We start from the raw sequence: 17,988 nt of genomic DNA on the forward strand, positions 1-17,988 counted from the left end.
CAAAATGTTTTTTGTCCCTATTTCTTATTCCTTAAAGAGGTAAAAACTGCTACAAAAGTCTTGGCGCAGAAAGCAGAAATCAGGGGACAAAATCCTGAAAAGTCAAATGCAACCTCAAGAAACAGCTGAAAAAAAAAAAAAAAAAAAAAAAAAAAAAAAAAAAAAAACCAGTCATGTTGCTCACATACAGTGAATGAGAATTCGGCTTCTACCTTCACACACAGGCACACCACAGAAAGATGTGCTGGCAACTACATGCTACTGTTGAAGCTAAAAACACAGGAGGGAAGATGAAGACCTTCTGTAAATGATACAAGAAAGGATGAGTAAAATAATACTAAAAAAACAGAGGAAAAATCCTTATTGTTAATTTTTATTAAAGAAGCAACCAGTTCAGTAAATTTCTGTCCCCTGCACAAAAAGGGAATAATAAAAACCAAGACTGATGGTGAAGATAAGCAAAACAAAAGACACGTGCAGTACAAGTTTTGCTAATATGTCCCGGCTAACTAACTTGGAATCTGTCAATCCTATCTGCCTAAAACAGTCAAAGCAACGTATCTATCTCCTCTAAATTGTCATTCCCCAGATATTTGCCAGGCAAAAAAGGGCTGAGTATTCCATTATGCATTCTTGAGTTGCAGTAACAGCTGCAAGCTTTTCCAGATCTCTTCAGCAGAGGCTGCCAAGAAACAGTACGATTGTTGATTTGATGAATTGATCATGGTTAAGAACTTTGCTTTAGATGACAGGTGCTTCAACCTGTGAATAAATCAATCAATACTTTATAAGACCTTTTGTCTTTTCATGCAGCACCAAAGCAAAGAGGCAACAGTGTTCAAATGTTTTGTTCTCATTCTTCAGTAGTGCCTCCTTTTCTACATCAAATTCTAATGTGAATCAAATGAAAGTCAAACTTTTTTTTTTTTTTTTTCTTTTAAACCAATAGGCATAGCTGTAAGGACAATATTGGCAAGGTGAAAAATAAACAACTACAAAGAATTACAAGGTTGGAAGAAAATTCAGGAGGTCAACTGATCCTACACTCTTGGCTTCTTGCCCCATGTGACTTTTGGGCATCTCCAACCAGGAGACCCCACAAACATTCTTGGCAACCTGTGCCAGCGCTCCATCACCAGCACAGCACAGAAGTGCTTCTTTGCATTGTTGTGGTTTCACTCAGCAGGAAGCTAAGCACCACACAGTTGTTCACTCACTTCCCCCAGCTTCCCTGTGGGAGATAATTGAGGGAAAAGAAAAAGCAAAGTACAGCTTATGAGTTGAGATCAAACTATTTATTTACTAACCTAGAGAAAAGGAAAAGGATCATCGTTATAACTATATTTACAAGTGTGCATGTGTATCATCAACATTGTTTTTCTTCTGGAACTAAAACACAGCATCATACCAGACATTCTGACCAAAAAAAAAAAAAAAAAAACCCACCAAAAAATCCCCCAAATTTCATCCCAGTTGAAATTAAGACACATTCAGAAGGAATCTCCTTTATTCCTGTTTATATCTATTATCTTTTGACCTGGCACTGAGCACCACTGAAAATAGCCTGGCTTTGTTCTCTTTACACCCTCCTTTCAGATGTTTCTATACACTGATGACATCCCCAACTCTCTCAGCCTCTTTATGGGTGAAATTCTCTGGTTCCTTCATCATCTTGGTGACCTTCTGCTGGACTCACTCCTGTCTATGTCCCTCTGGTACTGCAGAGCCCAGAGCTGGACTCAGCACTCGAGGTACGGCATCAGCACTACTGATGCTGTACTGTACTGATGAATACAGAGGAAGGATCACTTCCCTGTCAATACTTTGCCTAATGTAGCCCAGGATACTATTAACTTTCTTCGCAGAAAGGGCTAGTTGCTGGCTCATGTTCAATTTGGAGTTCACCAGGAAACCCAGGCCCTTTTCTGCCAGGCTGCTTTCCAGCTGGGTGGCTCCCAGCATGCCCAGGTGCCTGGAGGTGTTTCTCCCAAAACGCAAGACTTAGCACTTCTTGTTGGACTGCATGATGTTACATTAGCACAGTCTGTCACAGTCTCTCTACAAAAAGATTTGCTTTGCTTCTTGGATGGCTGACATACAAAGTACCACCATATGAAAGGGATACCAAAGTCCTTGCATTCAGAAAGAAACTTCACATGAAGTCAAATAAGTATTTCCACACAGTCAGTGAATGCATACCACAGCAATGTCATAAAAAGCACATTAAAATGTAGCAACTCATACTGAAAAACAAATTAGTTCAGTAAACCATGTTTCTCCCCTTCATCCAGGATACATACACTTCTTAGGGTCTTTAGCAAGGTTGGATAAAAATAATTCAGATAATATGGCTTTAAAAACAGGTATTTTTTGTTTTCTTCTTCAAGTGCTTGTACATCCATTCCGTGTTTATCCTTAGATGAAGAAAACAACCATCACAGTTTCAAAGAGCTCACAAGTTTCCCACATGAAGGAAATAAAATTCCATAGGCCATCTCTAGTAATCCCCAAAGCCTCAGAAAAAAAAACTATTATTATTATTCAGAACAGAGTGCAAGGAAGATTCAGCTGTAAGGTGAACCTCGGCTGAAAGACAAACTCTTTAGCTCTCAATTGGCAGCAGGAGACTAACAGTATCTGACTCTTACTGTGACAGTATTTTTGGTGACAGATTGTGAAACCCTGCTATTTTTGCATTAATAGAATTGTTAAACAGAACACAAGAGAGCCAGAGAAAAGCTGAGGATCTAAATTCTTCTAAAAGGTTGCACTGTTTTAGGCAGAAAGCCAACTCCAAATACATGGCTGTAGAAACAAACGGAGGCAGAAGAAAATCCATGGTGTCTCTAGACACCTGGCACTACGAACAATCCCATCTATTCTCAGCCCAAAGGGGAACTTCTCTGGTACAACATTAGGTAGAAAACTTGGTGTCTTTACAGTAACCTTCAGGCAAACAGGATGGAACCCCATTTACACTACTTTCTTTCCAAAAGGGAGCCATGCTCCTTGTGCCTTCCTATCTCAGCAGCAGACACCTTTTGGCTCCTATCCAAAAACCTGAAAATCTCAAGACAGGCGCAACAGAGAAGAATTTTATTTTCCAGAGCAGAAAATTTCAGTAGTAGAACGTCCCTTATTTCAGGTACAAATCATCTTACAACCCTACAAATCATCTTCCTTTACAACCATCTTCCTTTAATTTTAGCTCTTGATACAAATTATCAACTAGACCAACAGAAGAGTGAACAGAACTCACCAACTGATATCCTATCAGTTTCTTTACTCAAAGATAAGAGGCTGAGCATGTCTCCAGTTTAACCGTAACTATGAATGCTCACTCAGCAGTCACATGTCTGATTAAGAGTATCTTCCTTCCAAGAGAACAGATGGCTCAATTTCATTATCAGAAAACTTTATAAGGTTGGAGGGAGGTGGGGGAGAGGGGGAAGAGTCAAATCAGTCAAAAGAAACACCACAAAAGACAAACATATCAAAATTAGACTCCAAGAACTCGGAATTTTTAATGTTAAGGAAAGCCCTTGTGAAAAAATGTGAATGTCCTACTCATCTTGGACATCATGTGAGGTAGGAGGGGCTGATGTGAACAACTATAAATATTTAAAATGTCAAAATGTTTTCTAACTAGAAGGTTTACTAGCAGTGCAAACTGATTTAATCTGTAGTCTACTGACATGTTCTGCTGATCTCCCATCTTACAACCACAACTACTATTCATGTTTGGAATAAGTGGCAGAAAAGAGGCATATAAAGAATAACTAAATATGAATAGTTAGTAAATCACTTTTCTAGAGAGTCTAGTAATAAAAAAAAAAAGTAAATTATTAAAATCTCTAAGTAAAGTCTAACACATTACCCCTCCCAGTTAAATTTATAATCTAGAAATCTTTTCAATCTTTTCACAAGGCAATAAAAATGGCACAGTTTTAATATAAAAGCATTCCAGTACCACAGAATCACAGAATGGCATAGGAAGAACCTCAAAGATTATCTTGTTCCAAACCCCCATCTGTCAACAGGGTTGCCAGCAACTGGATCAGGCTGCCCAAGACTCCATCCAACCTGGCACTGAACACCTCCAGGGATGGGGCACCCACCGCTTTTCTGGGCAACCTGTGTCAATGCCTCACTATCCTCTAAATAAGGGTGTTCTTCTGACATCCAATCTAATTCTCCTCTTTTAGCAGAGAACTATTCCCTCTTATCTTGTCACTATTAGCCCATGTAAAAATAAATCAATAAATCAGTTTTCCTTCTGTTTCTAAGTTCCCTTTAAGTACTGGAAGGTCACAAGGAGGTCTCCCTAGAAGCATCTCTTCCACAAGCTGAGCAAGCCTAGCTCCCTCAGACCTTAATCTTAAGAGAAATGCTCCAGCCCTGTGATAATTTTCATGGCCTTCCTTTAGATCTGCTCCAACAGCTCTGTATCTTCGTCTGGAGGTCCTAGACCTCAATGTAATACTGCAGGTGTTCACAAAGGCAAAGTAGAGCAGGACTATCACCTCCCCCTTGCCCTGCTGGCAATCTGTTTTGATATAGCTAAGGACACTGTTGGCCTTCCAGGCTTCAAATACACACTCTTGGCTTGCATCAAGCTTTTCACCCACCAGAACCTCTAAGTCCTTCTCCACAGGGCTGATCTTAATGCTCTCTTCTCCCAGTCTGTCTGTACACATCTGGGATTGTCCCAGCCTGAGTGCAACACCTTGCACTTGGCCTTGTTGAATCTTATTAGGGTCACATGGCCCCACTTCTCAGACTTGTTCAGGTCCCCTCGGATGCTATCCCTTTCTTCTGTTATATCAACTGTACCATTTAGCTTAGTGTCATCAGTAAACTTGCTGTGAGTGCACTTATTCCCATTACATCATTAAAGCCTCATCAAGTTTTCCATTAGATAACTTCCTAAAAAAAAAAAATAATAATAATCACAACTTTGAAAGTAACTAGCTAGATACCCTTCCTTCCAGCTAAAATAGTCTTTAATTACCATATTCCTTACTTAAAAGGTTTTCCTGGACCCTACAATGTCAAACTTACATTAATACATCATTTATAATAATAAATTGGTTGGACCAGATGATCTTGGAGAGCTGTGATTCCACAAAATACCCACAGAATCCAGTGTCTGTTCACATTAACAGAGAGAGCATGCATATAGTTCTCTGCCTGTCCTACCTTTCCTTGTCATATGTATCAGAGATTCATGCTTTCAACATATTAGGCCTATGTTCTAATTTTAAGCTTGTTTAAAGTAGTTAAAAAAAACAATGTCTTTAAGACACTAGCATCTTGCAGACTATGGAGTAATATTTTGAATTAACATGCATACAGTAATATTTGTATTTTTCTGGAATTATTCCATATGACACATGTTGATTTTGAGGGTTAAAATAAGTTCTGACAAAGTATTAAATTTTCAAGCTAAATCTCATCACAGCTTATGTAACTGTTCTACAGTCTAAGGGTTTCTGGAAAGCCACGAAGGCACCTTAGCACTTAGAACTCTAGTATCTACATACAAGAAACAGAGCAGGCTACATGGAAGCTGTTTTATTTCTTGCTATTGCAGCATGGCGATTGTCAGAAATGATTTCAGAAACTCACCATTTTCCAAGCAGACTCTCTGACAGATCCTGTTCAAAAGAAGCTCCTGACGTAATCGAAAAATTTCAGCTTCTAGTGCTTTAACTTTCGATTTCCAGTCGAAGTCTTGTTCAGATACAAGTTTGGCAAGGTGCTCAGTGTATTCTTTGCAGCTCTTTCCTGGTGGTTTGGAGTGGATAATGGCAAAAGCCAGTGCCAGTTTTGATATTTTCAAATACCAGATTTGATTTTCTCTTCTGTCTTTGACTCCTATTGCATACAAAAAAAAAGAAAAAATACCTTCACCGTGATTTTATTAAAGCAAATTGCACACACTTTCCTTAGCTTTGAAAGCCATTTAACAGTGAGACCAATTATCTTATTTCTACCACAATCCAAAAATCAACCTAGGACAACACAAGAAATATAAATAGCTGTCTACAATGTGAGACTAAAACATCCATGAGCTGTGCTTCAGTACTAACACCAATAAACATAGCATTTGATAACAATTATGGAAATCAGAAAACAGTTCAAACAGGCTTATACTAGCAACATTTAAATAGCAATGTTATTTCAACTAAAACAGAAGTGAAAATGCTAAAAATCCTAGGAAAAAATAAAAGAAAAATCACTATAACCCTATGGCTGAAGAAAGGTATTATATTAGTTTAGACCCAACACATATGATTTCTTGATAGGGTATCAAAAAGTCTCTAAAACTCTAAAAATTCTCTAAAAATAAAAACAAACACCTGAGGATATTGGTAGCTTCCAGTTTTGGGTACCTGGTACTGCTGTACCTTTGGTTTTAAGTCTTCATAAGCATCATATCTCACGCTTGCAGAAAAGTCTTTTCAGAGATACTGCTAACAAAATGCAGACTCAGGCTGGAGTAAAGGTGCCTTTTCTTCAATTCCTGCCATCAAGAACTGTAAAGTGAGTCCTTTCCATTCAAAACAGGAATTTACGTGTTCACATGTAACTTACACAAATTCACATCAGTAAGGTTCTTTGCAACAGCAAAGAAACTTTCACTGAATAAAATCCTCCCTATGCTTTTCTCCTAGCCCTAACACACAAATTCTCAATCATCCTATTTTTTAAGTCTTTTTATCCAAGAAACTATGAATCAAGCACTACAATAAATTGTGTTGAATATCTGAAACAGTAACAGCACAGAATTTAGTGAGGTATTTTATGCCATCCTTTCATCAGATTGTCTGAATCATTAAACTGATAATTTCCCCCTCAACTTTAGACAGTAAGTCATCTCACATTATGTATTTATTTACCCAGCAGAGGCATTTAGAAAAATAGATGCCTTTTGGTTTTTTTTTTTCCCCCACCTTCCCAATGTTACTGAACATTCCTGTACATTCCTTGCATGCCACCCATTCAGATACACACCATTCACATCTTGAAGCATGAGCACAAAGTGTAAGATGATAGAAATTCCTAGGGATCCATCTAGACCCATGCTCAGAATTATTGTTCTCCACTTGAAATCTTACATTTCTGCTCTACCCATGCAAAAAACAATTAGCCTAAGCATCAGTGTACTGATAACGATTAATGAAACAGCAAGATCTCAGAAACTAGCCAACACTATCTATACCATTATATACCTACATCATTCAATACATAAACAATATCTTTGCATGATTTCTGCCTTTTGAAATCCATTTCACACAAGTTTTTTTTAAGAATTCCATGGGAAAAGTGTAAGTTACTTCCCCCCAAAAGAATCTACACTGCTGTGGGACAACAAACTGCTGTAAGGCTCTTTTGCCTTATACATCAAAGGAAGTACTTTGCAAACACAGAACCATGCCAGTAATTGAGCTACCATCAAAGCTGTGCATAAAATGAGATACCTAGAATCACACAGAAAGAAGAGTATGTAGTAACTTTTAAGGATCAAAGACCTTTGCCTTTGAACTTGAAATACACTTCCCAGATTCTCATTGTCTTGAACATAAGTTTCACCCAGGTATCACTCAACACACACATCAAGCTCCATTCTTACAAAGTTTGTCTGCAGAGCAGAGCTATAGATTAAGGCAGACAAATTCTTCTTTCAAATGGATTTTTATTGCTGTTTTCTCATTTTGAGTTCTCTGGGGAACTCTTTGCAAAATCTTTCTGGTTCACCTGCTTTTATAGAAGAGAAAGGCAATACTAACTTTCTGCTTTGTAATATATTTTGTCAGTACAAGCATTTTTTCACAAATTACATTCAAGAAAGCTGCAAGAAGGTATGGGGCAGGAAACAGTCACAAAGCACTCAAATTAAATACTATCCACACACTTTTTTATCATTCAAAAAAAAAAAAAAATCAACATCAATACCTTTTTTCTATTATGTTGTTTATTTCCACTCATACAGCAAACAATCAGTTGTCTGTTTGACCACTGATGCTTTATGATCCTGCCCTTCATATGCCTTGGCCCATACCTCTTCATTATGAAAGTAAATCAATAAGTCCATACATCCTCTGAAAATCCACTACTGAAAGGATGTCTACGTTACTAGAAGGCCAAGAAGTAAGGAAGTTCTTTCTGAATATTCCAAGTTCTCAGCCCTTGTAGTTGAAATATCCAGTGATTCACAGTAGTAAATAAATAAATAAATCACATAAACCATTCTAGCTTTGCTTTAAAACCCAGTTATCAAAACACTTAACAGCAATCCACATTAATCCTCACAGCACAGAATTAAGCAATGAGATTTGGATTTAAAGAGGCTTTTTCCTCTTTAAATTTCCATACAGATTTCTGCAGTCACAGTTCTTACTCTGAAAAAAGGGAATTACTTTTGTGCAAAAAACCCTCGTAGGGCTGCTATTCAAAGAAAAGCCAAAAAAATCCACAAAACAGTACTGATAACAAAGATGGTTTTCTTTAGAAACACGACCAAAAAAACCCCCAATATTTGGAGAAATAATACTATTGGAATCTTGAAACCAGGTAATTCACGGTTAGCAGTGATATACCTACATGCATTTCTAGAAACAATGAATTTTATGAAGATTTTATAGAGAATAAACAGCTTATTTCTCTCTTTTCTTTTGCTCTTCCTATCTCTATCTCGTTCTCCTTTTATGATTACAGAAAGAGATGTTTCCAGGACTAAAAGCAGGTATCGCAGAAACCAATTCAAGTTTCCCACACCTCCCTAAATGGAAAGCTGCTCTCTCACAAACCACTGTATAAAAAGCTCCTAGAAAATTACACACTGGATGATGCTGCTAGAGATTTGCCAACTGTGCATTAGCAAAAATTGCAAGGCAAGCTGTTGCTTTCAGGAAGTATCGCACCAAAGACAAGCAACTGTGAATGCATTCCTCTAAAAGCATATTGGCAGCTACAGTTATATCAATAATATTTTTGCTCACATCAGCATAGAAATGACACTATAGACTAGGAAGAAAAAGGTTAAGAACTAAACCAGAAATTATATTAGACTGGAAATTACAAAACATGACCATGACAAGAGCAGAAAGAAGTCATCATGCATCCTAGCTCCTAATGTCAAAATATATCAACAGGAATAGAAAGAAGAATCATTCACGTCTGGTACCCAAGTTACAGTAAGAATAACAACTTAGAAAGCTCTGTTTGCATTCAGTGCTAAGGAGGAAGTCTCTGGTTCTCTCAGCAGCCCAGCAAGAAGTAGCACCCTCACTAAGGCATACAGACCAATGACGAGTTTCCTACGCAAAGCCTCAAACCTCACTCAGAGCACAGTCAGAGGACAGGATCAGCTAAAACAGATGTCAAACAGGCCTGGTGTCTCCAGATTCTTGACACAAAGAAGACACCTATCTTCTTGACACCTATCTCCAGCCCTCTTGCTCTCAAACCCTACTAAGAATCACAGAATCATAAGGTTGGAAACGATCTGCAAGATCATCTAGTCCAACCACCCTCCCATTCCTATCAGTGCCACAAGCTACTAAACCATCTCTCGTAGCTCCTCATCCAGGCGCCTCTTGAACACTGCCAGGGACGGCGACTCCACCACCTCCCTGGGCAGCCATTCCAGTGCTTGACCACCCTTTGAGAGAAAAAGTTTCTCCTAATATCCAACCTAAAGATAAGATAGGTCTCAGCTGTGGAAGATCACTGAGTAAGTGTTCAGATGCTGAAAGAAGTACCAAAAAATTTTAGAAATCATAAATTTGTAGAGTGGCTTGAGTTGGAAGGCACCCCAAGGATCATCAAGTTTCAATTCACCAGTCAAAGGCAGGGTTGCTTGCCACTAGAGCAAGAACTAGATCAGATTACTCAGGGTCCCATCTAATCTGGCTTTACACACCTCCAGGGACATGGCATCCACAGCGCCTCTGGGCAACCTGTTCCAGCACCTCAACACTCTCTCAGTAAAAGCTTCCCCTTGACATCTAACCTAAATCTTCCCTCCTTTAGTTTAAAACCATTCCCCCTTCTTCAATCACTATCTACTCAAATTGTTTTCCCACATGTTTCTAAACTCCCTTTAGATATCATGAGGTGTCCTTGCAGCCTTCCCTTCTTCAGGCTGAACAAGCCTTCCTTCAGCCTGTCTTCACAGGAGAGGCATTCCAGACCTTGGATCATCATTGTGGCCCTCCTCTGCACCCTCTTCAAAAGCTTCTCATCTTCCCTGCATTGGGGCCCCAGGCCTGGATGCAGTACTCCAGACGGGGCCTCTCAAGGGCAGAGTAGAGGGGGACAGTCACCTCCACAGTCCTGTTGGCCACCCTACTTCTGATGGAACCCAGGATACCATTGGCCTTCTGTAATCCAAGAGCACACTGCCAGCTCATGTTAAGTTTTTCATCAACCAGGACCCCTAAGTCTCAAAGAATTCTTCTCCCAGTTTATATACTTGTTTAGGATTACCTCAAACCAAGCAGTCCCGAGCTGCCCTACACAGCTCAATGGTAGATGACAAAGGGGAACAAAGAGGTGATAAAAGATCTCTTGAGGACCTTAGATATAATCACAGAATACTCCAACTTGGAAGGGACCCAAGGGATCACTGAATTCAGCTCCTGGCTCCACACAGCATCACCCAAAATTCTCAAATCCTACGTTTGAGAGCAATGTCCAAATGCTCCTGGAACTCCAGAAGATTGGGCCTGTGCCCCAGGGAATCTGTTCCAGTACCCAAACACTCTCTGGTGAAGAATCTTTGCCTAATCCCCAACCTGACCCTCCTCTGAAGCAGCTTCATGCCATTCCTTCAGGTAAGAAAATTAGCAAGAAAGCAGAAATAATCAGGTTAAATCTGAGACACAAACACTACCTTTCTACAGTGATTTGCTGTTTCTGCAGCTGCATTTGATGCAGCAGTTCATACTGTTCCTGTAGCAGTTCCTACACCAGTTCCTGTACCACTTGGTACAGGAAGATACCATTCTGACAGATCTCACCCCAGTTCTGAGGCTGCCCACAACAAGTAAACAGAAAGACAGACTCAAAAATAAGAAAAAAACATATATTTTAGATAATCATCTTTAAAGTTCGCTTTATTCTCAGTTGGAAACTTCATATATGTAGCACTACTCTAAATTCCAAAGACTTCATATTATTGTTAAAGAATATCAAAACGTGCATTGGAATTATGGAAGTCTCTTGGTGAAGAACCTTTCTCTAAAGTCCATCCTGAACCTCAGTTAGCTCAGAAAGGGTAAAACTTAAAGTCAGCGGTCAGATCAAAATGGACTGCTCACTAAGGAGAAAAAGAAAGTGATGAAGTAAAACAAACAAACAAAAAAGCCCCACCAAAACAGTGACCTTGGGATGAGCTGAGTGTTCCCTAGGCAGTTTTGGGTTCCTCTATCAGGCTCTTATCACAGAAACGCCTGCATAAACCAGACATTGAGGGATTAGCTAATCAGCTCACACAGGCAAAGCTTCTGCTCAAGAACTTTTAAGAAGTCCTTCAGGAAGTGTTTGTGGGTAAGGGAGGTGAATTTTAAATAATTCATCTGTCTGAACCCTACCCATAAATTTTTGGCTGACCTTGAAGACATGGAAACCACAATGATAGGAGGGTTAGTTTCAGTGGTCTTTACAGAAACAGGAAAATACTCAGATTTAAAGTGGCAAGGCCTTCGAAAATAAAACCAAAACCTGAACTTATTTGAAATCATTAAGTATTTGAAGAATTGTTTGCTGTTACAGGACATCACACCTGGGTATCAACCTTAAGTTCACACACATAACTCACATCTAATAATGGAAGAAACTTCAAATGCCACTGACAAAAACCTTACTGTTTTGAGAACATCAATTTCTTGTTCAGACCATTATCATCCAAAATTGAAGACTACGAGAATTCATGCAGTAAGACACAAAATAGACTATAATGCAGTTAACTTCCAGGCATCGAAGAGCTCTGTTCTCCTCATACTTGAAATAGATGGTTACAAACTAAAGGACTTACGAGGGTAGCACTAAATTGCTGCCACCGCTGCTGTGCAGCTGAAAGTTATTTAACAGTCCCACACAACATCACATTATAAATATTTTAAAAGTTTACAATCCAAATTAAGTGTATGGTCTGGCATTAATGGTACAAACATAATAGGAAAAACAGTTTTGTCTGCACAATTTTCACTTCAACAGGTTTGTCAATTACATGCTGCAGATAAAGGTGAAAAATCACCCATATCTGTGTGATCTCATGCATTACATGATGGCAACCAAGTTACTGACCTGTTATAATGGAACACAAAATAGGTCACAAAATGATGCAAGCGCTCTAGCAGAACTGAGCTGCAGACACATATGGCTATAACATTAAGCAACAATAAAATAAACTTGATTTAATTAGTATGCCTAACATAATGCTGTCTTTTATGTATATAATAAATAATGATAATGGGACAGCTGTATAATCAAGATGAACTAAAGTATGCCTTGTGTTCCAATTAAGCAGCTTTTATTGTAAAATATGTAAAATGTTTATTAAACCAATGCTGCTTGGCAGTGTCATTTTTAAACAAAGATATATAACGTGTACATACTTACTGAAACATTGTTTTATTACCATTAGTCTAAACAACACCTTCAGCATAGCCATTTTCAAAAATCTCCTTTTATAAAAAAGAACAAGATGTTAAAATGATACTGAAACAAACAAACAAAAAATTCTGAAATATGTCAAAAGCACAAAGAAACTCAATTAAAACGTATTGTGAAATTTATTTCTTCAAACAATTTAATTCTTAAATCATGTTGGCCTCTGAAATGAAGTCAGATAACTTCCCAAAAAATAATTAAAGAGCTTCTTAGATTCACCAACTATAAAATATTGCCTAGCACTAAGTACATAAGCAAGCATAACCCCCTCCGGATTTCAGTGAGACTTAAGGGGCAGGATTTATCTCCTCTTGAATACGGAAATCTACAGAGTAGAAGACTTCAGCTGAGCTAACTGTCTAGACTTCCTTTAAGATCAATGGGCAGAAACAGGGATTTCTAAAGTCAACAATGAGAGAAGCGATTCATACATCTGCCGTGTGATTAAGTCAGTCATGCCCCAGAAACACTTGTTTCCCTTCCTGGGCTACAGAGGGAGTTCAGATGACTAGACATGATGCACAAACACATCTCGTGAACAGCAAACTTCAGAGAGATGAGTGCACCACAAGCAATTAAAGCTCAGATCTTCAAAAAAGTGCCTAACCGAGCAGGAAAATGATACAGGGCTAAAATTAGCACTTACAATAATAAGAAGTTTGTAATTCTAGGTCTTCTAAATATCTCTGAAGAAATTAACAAAACACAAAAAACACAGGAAAAAAAAAAAAAGAGAACAGCCTTGTGAACACTTAGCATTCACGAACAGAAAACTTTGCATACGTGTGCTAAGTAAGACAAGTTAAGCATCAAGCACATCCAGAATTAAACGTGCATAAACCAACCTGTTTAGCCTTTCATAATGTTAGTATACACTAGAGTTCAGTAAGATCATGTGAAGAAATTGTACTTTATTTCCTCGCATTTGAAAATGTGCAAACTCCCATTTTTAGATACCAAAGAAAACTACTCTCTCAACAACAAGAATGTCAATACTGCCATACCTATATTACATATTTAGCTCTTTGCAGGTTTGGGCTGTTTTGACATCTTGCTTTCTGAATAGAATCAGCTGACAGGGTTGGTTCTCTTAAAACCTTTCTCCCTCCCCCAGCCACCCCAACATACTGTTGTAGTGACGCTTCTATAAGAGAAAAAAACATATCAGATTTTACAAAGAAGTATCCTAAATCACTCAAACATTCAACCCTATCACTATTATTAAAGAAACGTTACAAACAATTGATAGCAAGGACAGTGTATGAAATACAGGTGGCTTAAAGAGGTAAAAAGATTCTGCTTTTGTTCTATTCCCATCAGAATAGACCAAGTAAGAAAACATAATGTAAGCAAGAGATTTCCAATTGCTTTAAATTATGTATACATTCCAACTACAAGTGGAGAATTCATCTTGCACTGGTTTTATTTTTCAATGAGATCTGTTTGTTTGTTTTTGCTGTGTTATTTACAATGTTACTTAGTCAATCTGCCACACATTACTGTTACTAATCCCACCTTTTTCAGGGGTGGACACAAAAGGGAACTTATCCTATAAAGCCTGCTGTTCAGAAACTAACACGTAACTCAATGGTGTGCATTTTTCTGCTCTTACAATGACACAGATGCTTCCTTTCCAAAACACAGGTGTAATCAAACCAATTGTATGTAACTCCACTTGCTTTGGAAATTAAGGATATGCTTTTCATCACAGCTTTACAAGTGGAAGTCAGACCGTTAGTCAATTACAAATATTCACATGTGCCAACAACATTCAGTTACATTAAATATAAAACCACAATTGGTATTCTGGACCCTGAATCATAATCTCAGGCTGACAAGCAGCTGTACCTCCAAGTTCTACTTATTACAACAAGTGCAACAAGCTATTCCTAAACACAGGATTTCAGAGCAGATTGAAAAAAAAAAAAGTCTAGAAGATGACACAGATTATTTTGCACCTTTTCTCTTCCCATATACGTTGAATAGAACACCACCATACTGTTCAAATTTTATCCAAGTAATTCCATTCTCATACAAGATCTTAAACCTGCCACATCAGTACTTCTCAGTGGAGAAGTTTCCTTTAAATAACTTACAAGAAAGCTTGGCTTTCCTACCCAAATTTTATACTGGAAGAATGAAATGTGAGATGGCCCATAAGAAAGCAAATGTTCTTGAGACGAGGCAGAGATAGATTCCTAGAAGCCTATGGAAAATATACAGTAAAAGACCAAAGCTTTACTACATTATAGATACTAACTTAACTATAATCACAACGAAGCATTTGAGTAATAATTTATGAAGCACTGAAAGACAGCAAACTAAGAACGTGAGGTGCCAAGCATTCACAACCAAGACCACACAAAATAAATAATGTTTTGCACTTTAATTCAATTTAAGAGCTACTTCGTTCAAATTAAGAAAAGGAAACAATTTGCTCTGTTAGTGACTGATAAAAGCACGGAATGAAAAAAGACTTATTTTTAAAAGCCGAATAGCATTAAAAACAAACAAACAAAAACGCATCTATAGAAGACAATTTAGCAACAATACAACGTGCTTAAGTGTTATTTGCATTAAAAAAGAAACAAACAAACAAAAAAATGATCAGTTTCGCCTGCAGCCATGCCCAGCTCCGGCAGTCCTTAGACGCCGCAACAGCCGTGGCCGACAGACACCGGCCCCCCGCGGCCCCGAAATGGCGGCGTGCCGAGGGCATCTCTTGAGGCCGCGAGCTCGCCTAGCTTCTCTTAGCGCCTCCCCAGCCTACCGAGCTCGAGGCTGCCAGGAAGCCCCAACTTACCTGCAGCGAGTTCCCCACCCTGGGGGACGCACCTCGGCTCCATGGAGGGGAGCAGTGGCGGGAAGCTGTGCTCACAGGCTCCACGGCCGCACCTCGGCTCCAAGCGGCCTCCTCGAGGGTAGCGGCCCGGCTCCGTGCTGAGGGACTGCACTGAGGCGAGCAGTCACCCGATCCAAGGCTTTATGGGCCCTGCTCAGCAGATTTTATTTGCGATTGAAATGGCGGACGTCCTGCAAATACGTCTCTGCAAATGCAGAGACAGCATTACATCTTTTATGCCCTATTACCCAACACTCCCTCCCTTGGTTCCTCATCGGCTGCGTACTTCAGGTTCACAAATCCTCCCAACGCTTAACTAAATATATGGATACCTGCTAAACATAAATCACTGCTATCTAAACATGTGTATTGCTCATTGTCTGACTTCTCAAGTTTTCTGTCACGCAGGTCTTGTGTGTCCAGCACCAAAAATTCAACATAACGAGCCTATTGATGTGCTTGTCACACTGTGGGCTAACTTGTTTTTAACTCAAGGCTCAGAGGTATTGCACATGGCTGGGCAAACAAGAGCTCAACTCTTTCTACCTATAAATTACTCCATCTACCTAATCTCTGTGACCATATCTATCTGCTGAGCATGCGAAGACTATCAGAGACCTCTGATGAAGTAAAAAGACCCTTCTGAAAAGAACTATTAGTAAATTATCTTGTTCTAATGCAGAAACAACATTCCATTCATACAGTAGTGCTTTTATTTGGAGCTCATTATCAGCTGAGTCACCTAAAATGGCCTTGCACACGTTTTTGCACTGATGTGTGCTTGGTGTCAAGCCCAGTTAGTAGCAGTACTGAGAATGAAGCTTGATCGTGGTGTTTGAGTCTCTTTAAAGATATCAGCCAATAGATCAGGCTGCCCAGGGTCCGTCCAGCGTGGCCTTGAAGACCTCCAGGGATGGAGCAGCTACAACCTCTTTAGGCAGCTAGTACTAGCACCTTGCCATTCTGTGAGTGAAAAACCCTGGCATCGAATCTTAATCTTCCCTCCTCTAGTTTTAAACCCTTTCCCCTTATCAAATAAGTTATTATTGTATGTACAATTATATTTTTTACACGAAGTATTGAAAAGTTTGTATTAAGGCCATCTGGGCCACAAATGGAGTCTGCAGCTGAGGAGGGAAGGAGGCAAGTAACAGCCAGTTTCATGGGATGGAGTTAGGTTGATCAGAATGTATGAGACTTTTCAGTATAGGAAGATTGGTCTTTGTAAAGAGATGTGACAAGCAATATATACTTTTACAATTTTCAAGCCCATTTTTTTATTCTCAGATTACTTGCACAGCTTTGTTTTTAACACTTTAAGCCCATCCCTTCATAAAAGCTCTTTTATCAAGAGACATAGTGCTAGATTTCTGAGCTACTGTGTTTTTAAAAAATCTAATTTGAAAAATAAGTTTACCATCTCAACTCGAGAAAAATATTAACACGTTGGAACTTTCATTTCAGACTTCAAATGATAGAAATAAGCTTGACTGAATAATTTAGAGTATATTTTCATTCTGGTTTTGTACTGAATTTTCAAGCAAATAAGGGTGCAATCAACTGCAGGTTCACTTTGAGATATATGATTCTGGTCTATGGAAGAACACATTTCAAAAATAATTTGAATGCTTTTTTAAACTTGTATTAACTTTGTCCTCGGTATTCTCAGTGATTATCTAATCTATCAGATCAGCTTTGTAATCAAGTAACAGTGAGTGGGCATATGCAGATCTGTGCATGTGTGCAAGCTAAGGATAACCAATAAATAAAAAATAAGATCCAATTTCCATTTTAATATCCAAACACTGAGTGATTAGCAGTTCATGTAATCTCAGGCAAAGCAAAAGTAAAACCAAGCTTTGACTTCAAACAAGCCGTTTGTAGATCATAAAGGGAGCCGATTCTACTAGCTGAAGATAAATTCCTTTGATATCTATTTCTGAAGGTGCCTTTTGATCTGAAAAACAGTCAAAAGATATATTCATGGCAAAAGGTCATGCAAAATAATTAGCTGCTTTTATTAATAATTAAATATAAAATCAGTGCAGGTGTTTAATCACATTAGAGGTCATGCAGTTTCAGTATTTAATCAATCTATATGCTGAATATTTACAAACAGGTCAGCGGTCAACTAAGAACACAAGAGCACAACCTTCAATCAAATGTTAAGTATAAATAAATTATATCACTGTAGAACATGCAGGCCTTGCTGTTACTGGATGCCTACAGTATCAACAACATTTTAAGCAAATGTGAAAGTAAAAGTTTTCATTTGGAGAACTACAGTTTGTCAGAATTCATTAGACATCTTTATGTTTTCGTGCGTCTCAATTTACCCATGGGACGAAAGTGCCTGAAAACACGTACAAAATATGTTGTCTCAAATGATGTAGTTTGCAGTTTTGTATTGCTGATGTGGAGCAAGTGCTTACTAACTTGAGAAGAATGAGTGAAAATCACTAACA

General features: G+C 38.5%; 1 protein-coding gene across 1 annotated transcript in view; it reads right to left on the reverse strand.

The window, feature by feature from the left end:
• MEI4 (meiotic double-stranded break formation protein 4) overlaps positions 1-10,418 on the reverse strand; it is a gene marked incomplete at both ends in the record, with an annotated part of 69,994 nt that extends 59,576 nt beyond the window's left edge. Inside the window, 2 exons of the mRNA XM_079550366.1 lie at positions 5,629-5,877; positions 10,358-10,418. Of these exons, the coding sequence (XP_079406492.1) occupies positions 5,629-5,877; positions 10,358-10,418 (310 nt within the window). The remainder of the gene's footprint in view (positions 1-5,628; positions 5,878-10,357) is intronic.
• Positions 10,419-17,988: the final 7,570 nt, after the last annotated feature.

Source organism: Tetrao urogallus (genome assembly GCF_951394365.1).
Source record: "Tetrao urogallus genome assembly, chromosome: 2".
Lineage (NCBI taxonomy): Eukaryota > Metazoa > Chordata > Aves > Galliformes > Phasianidae > Tetrao > Tetrao urogallus.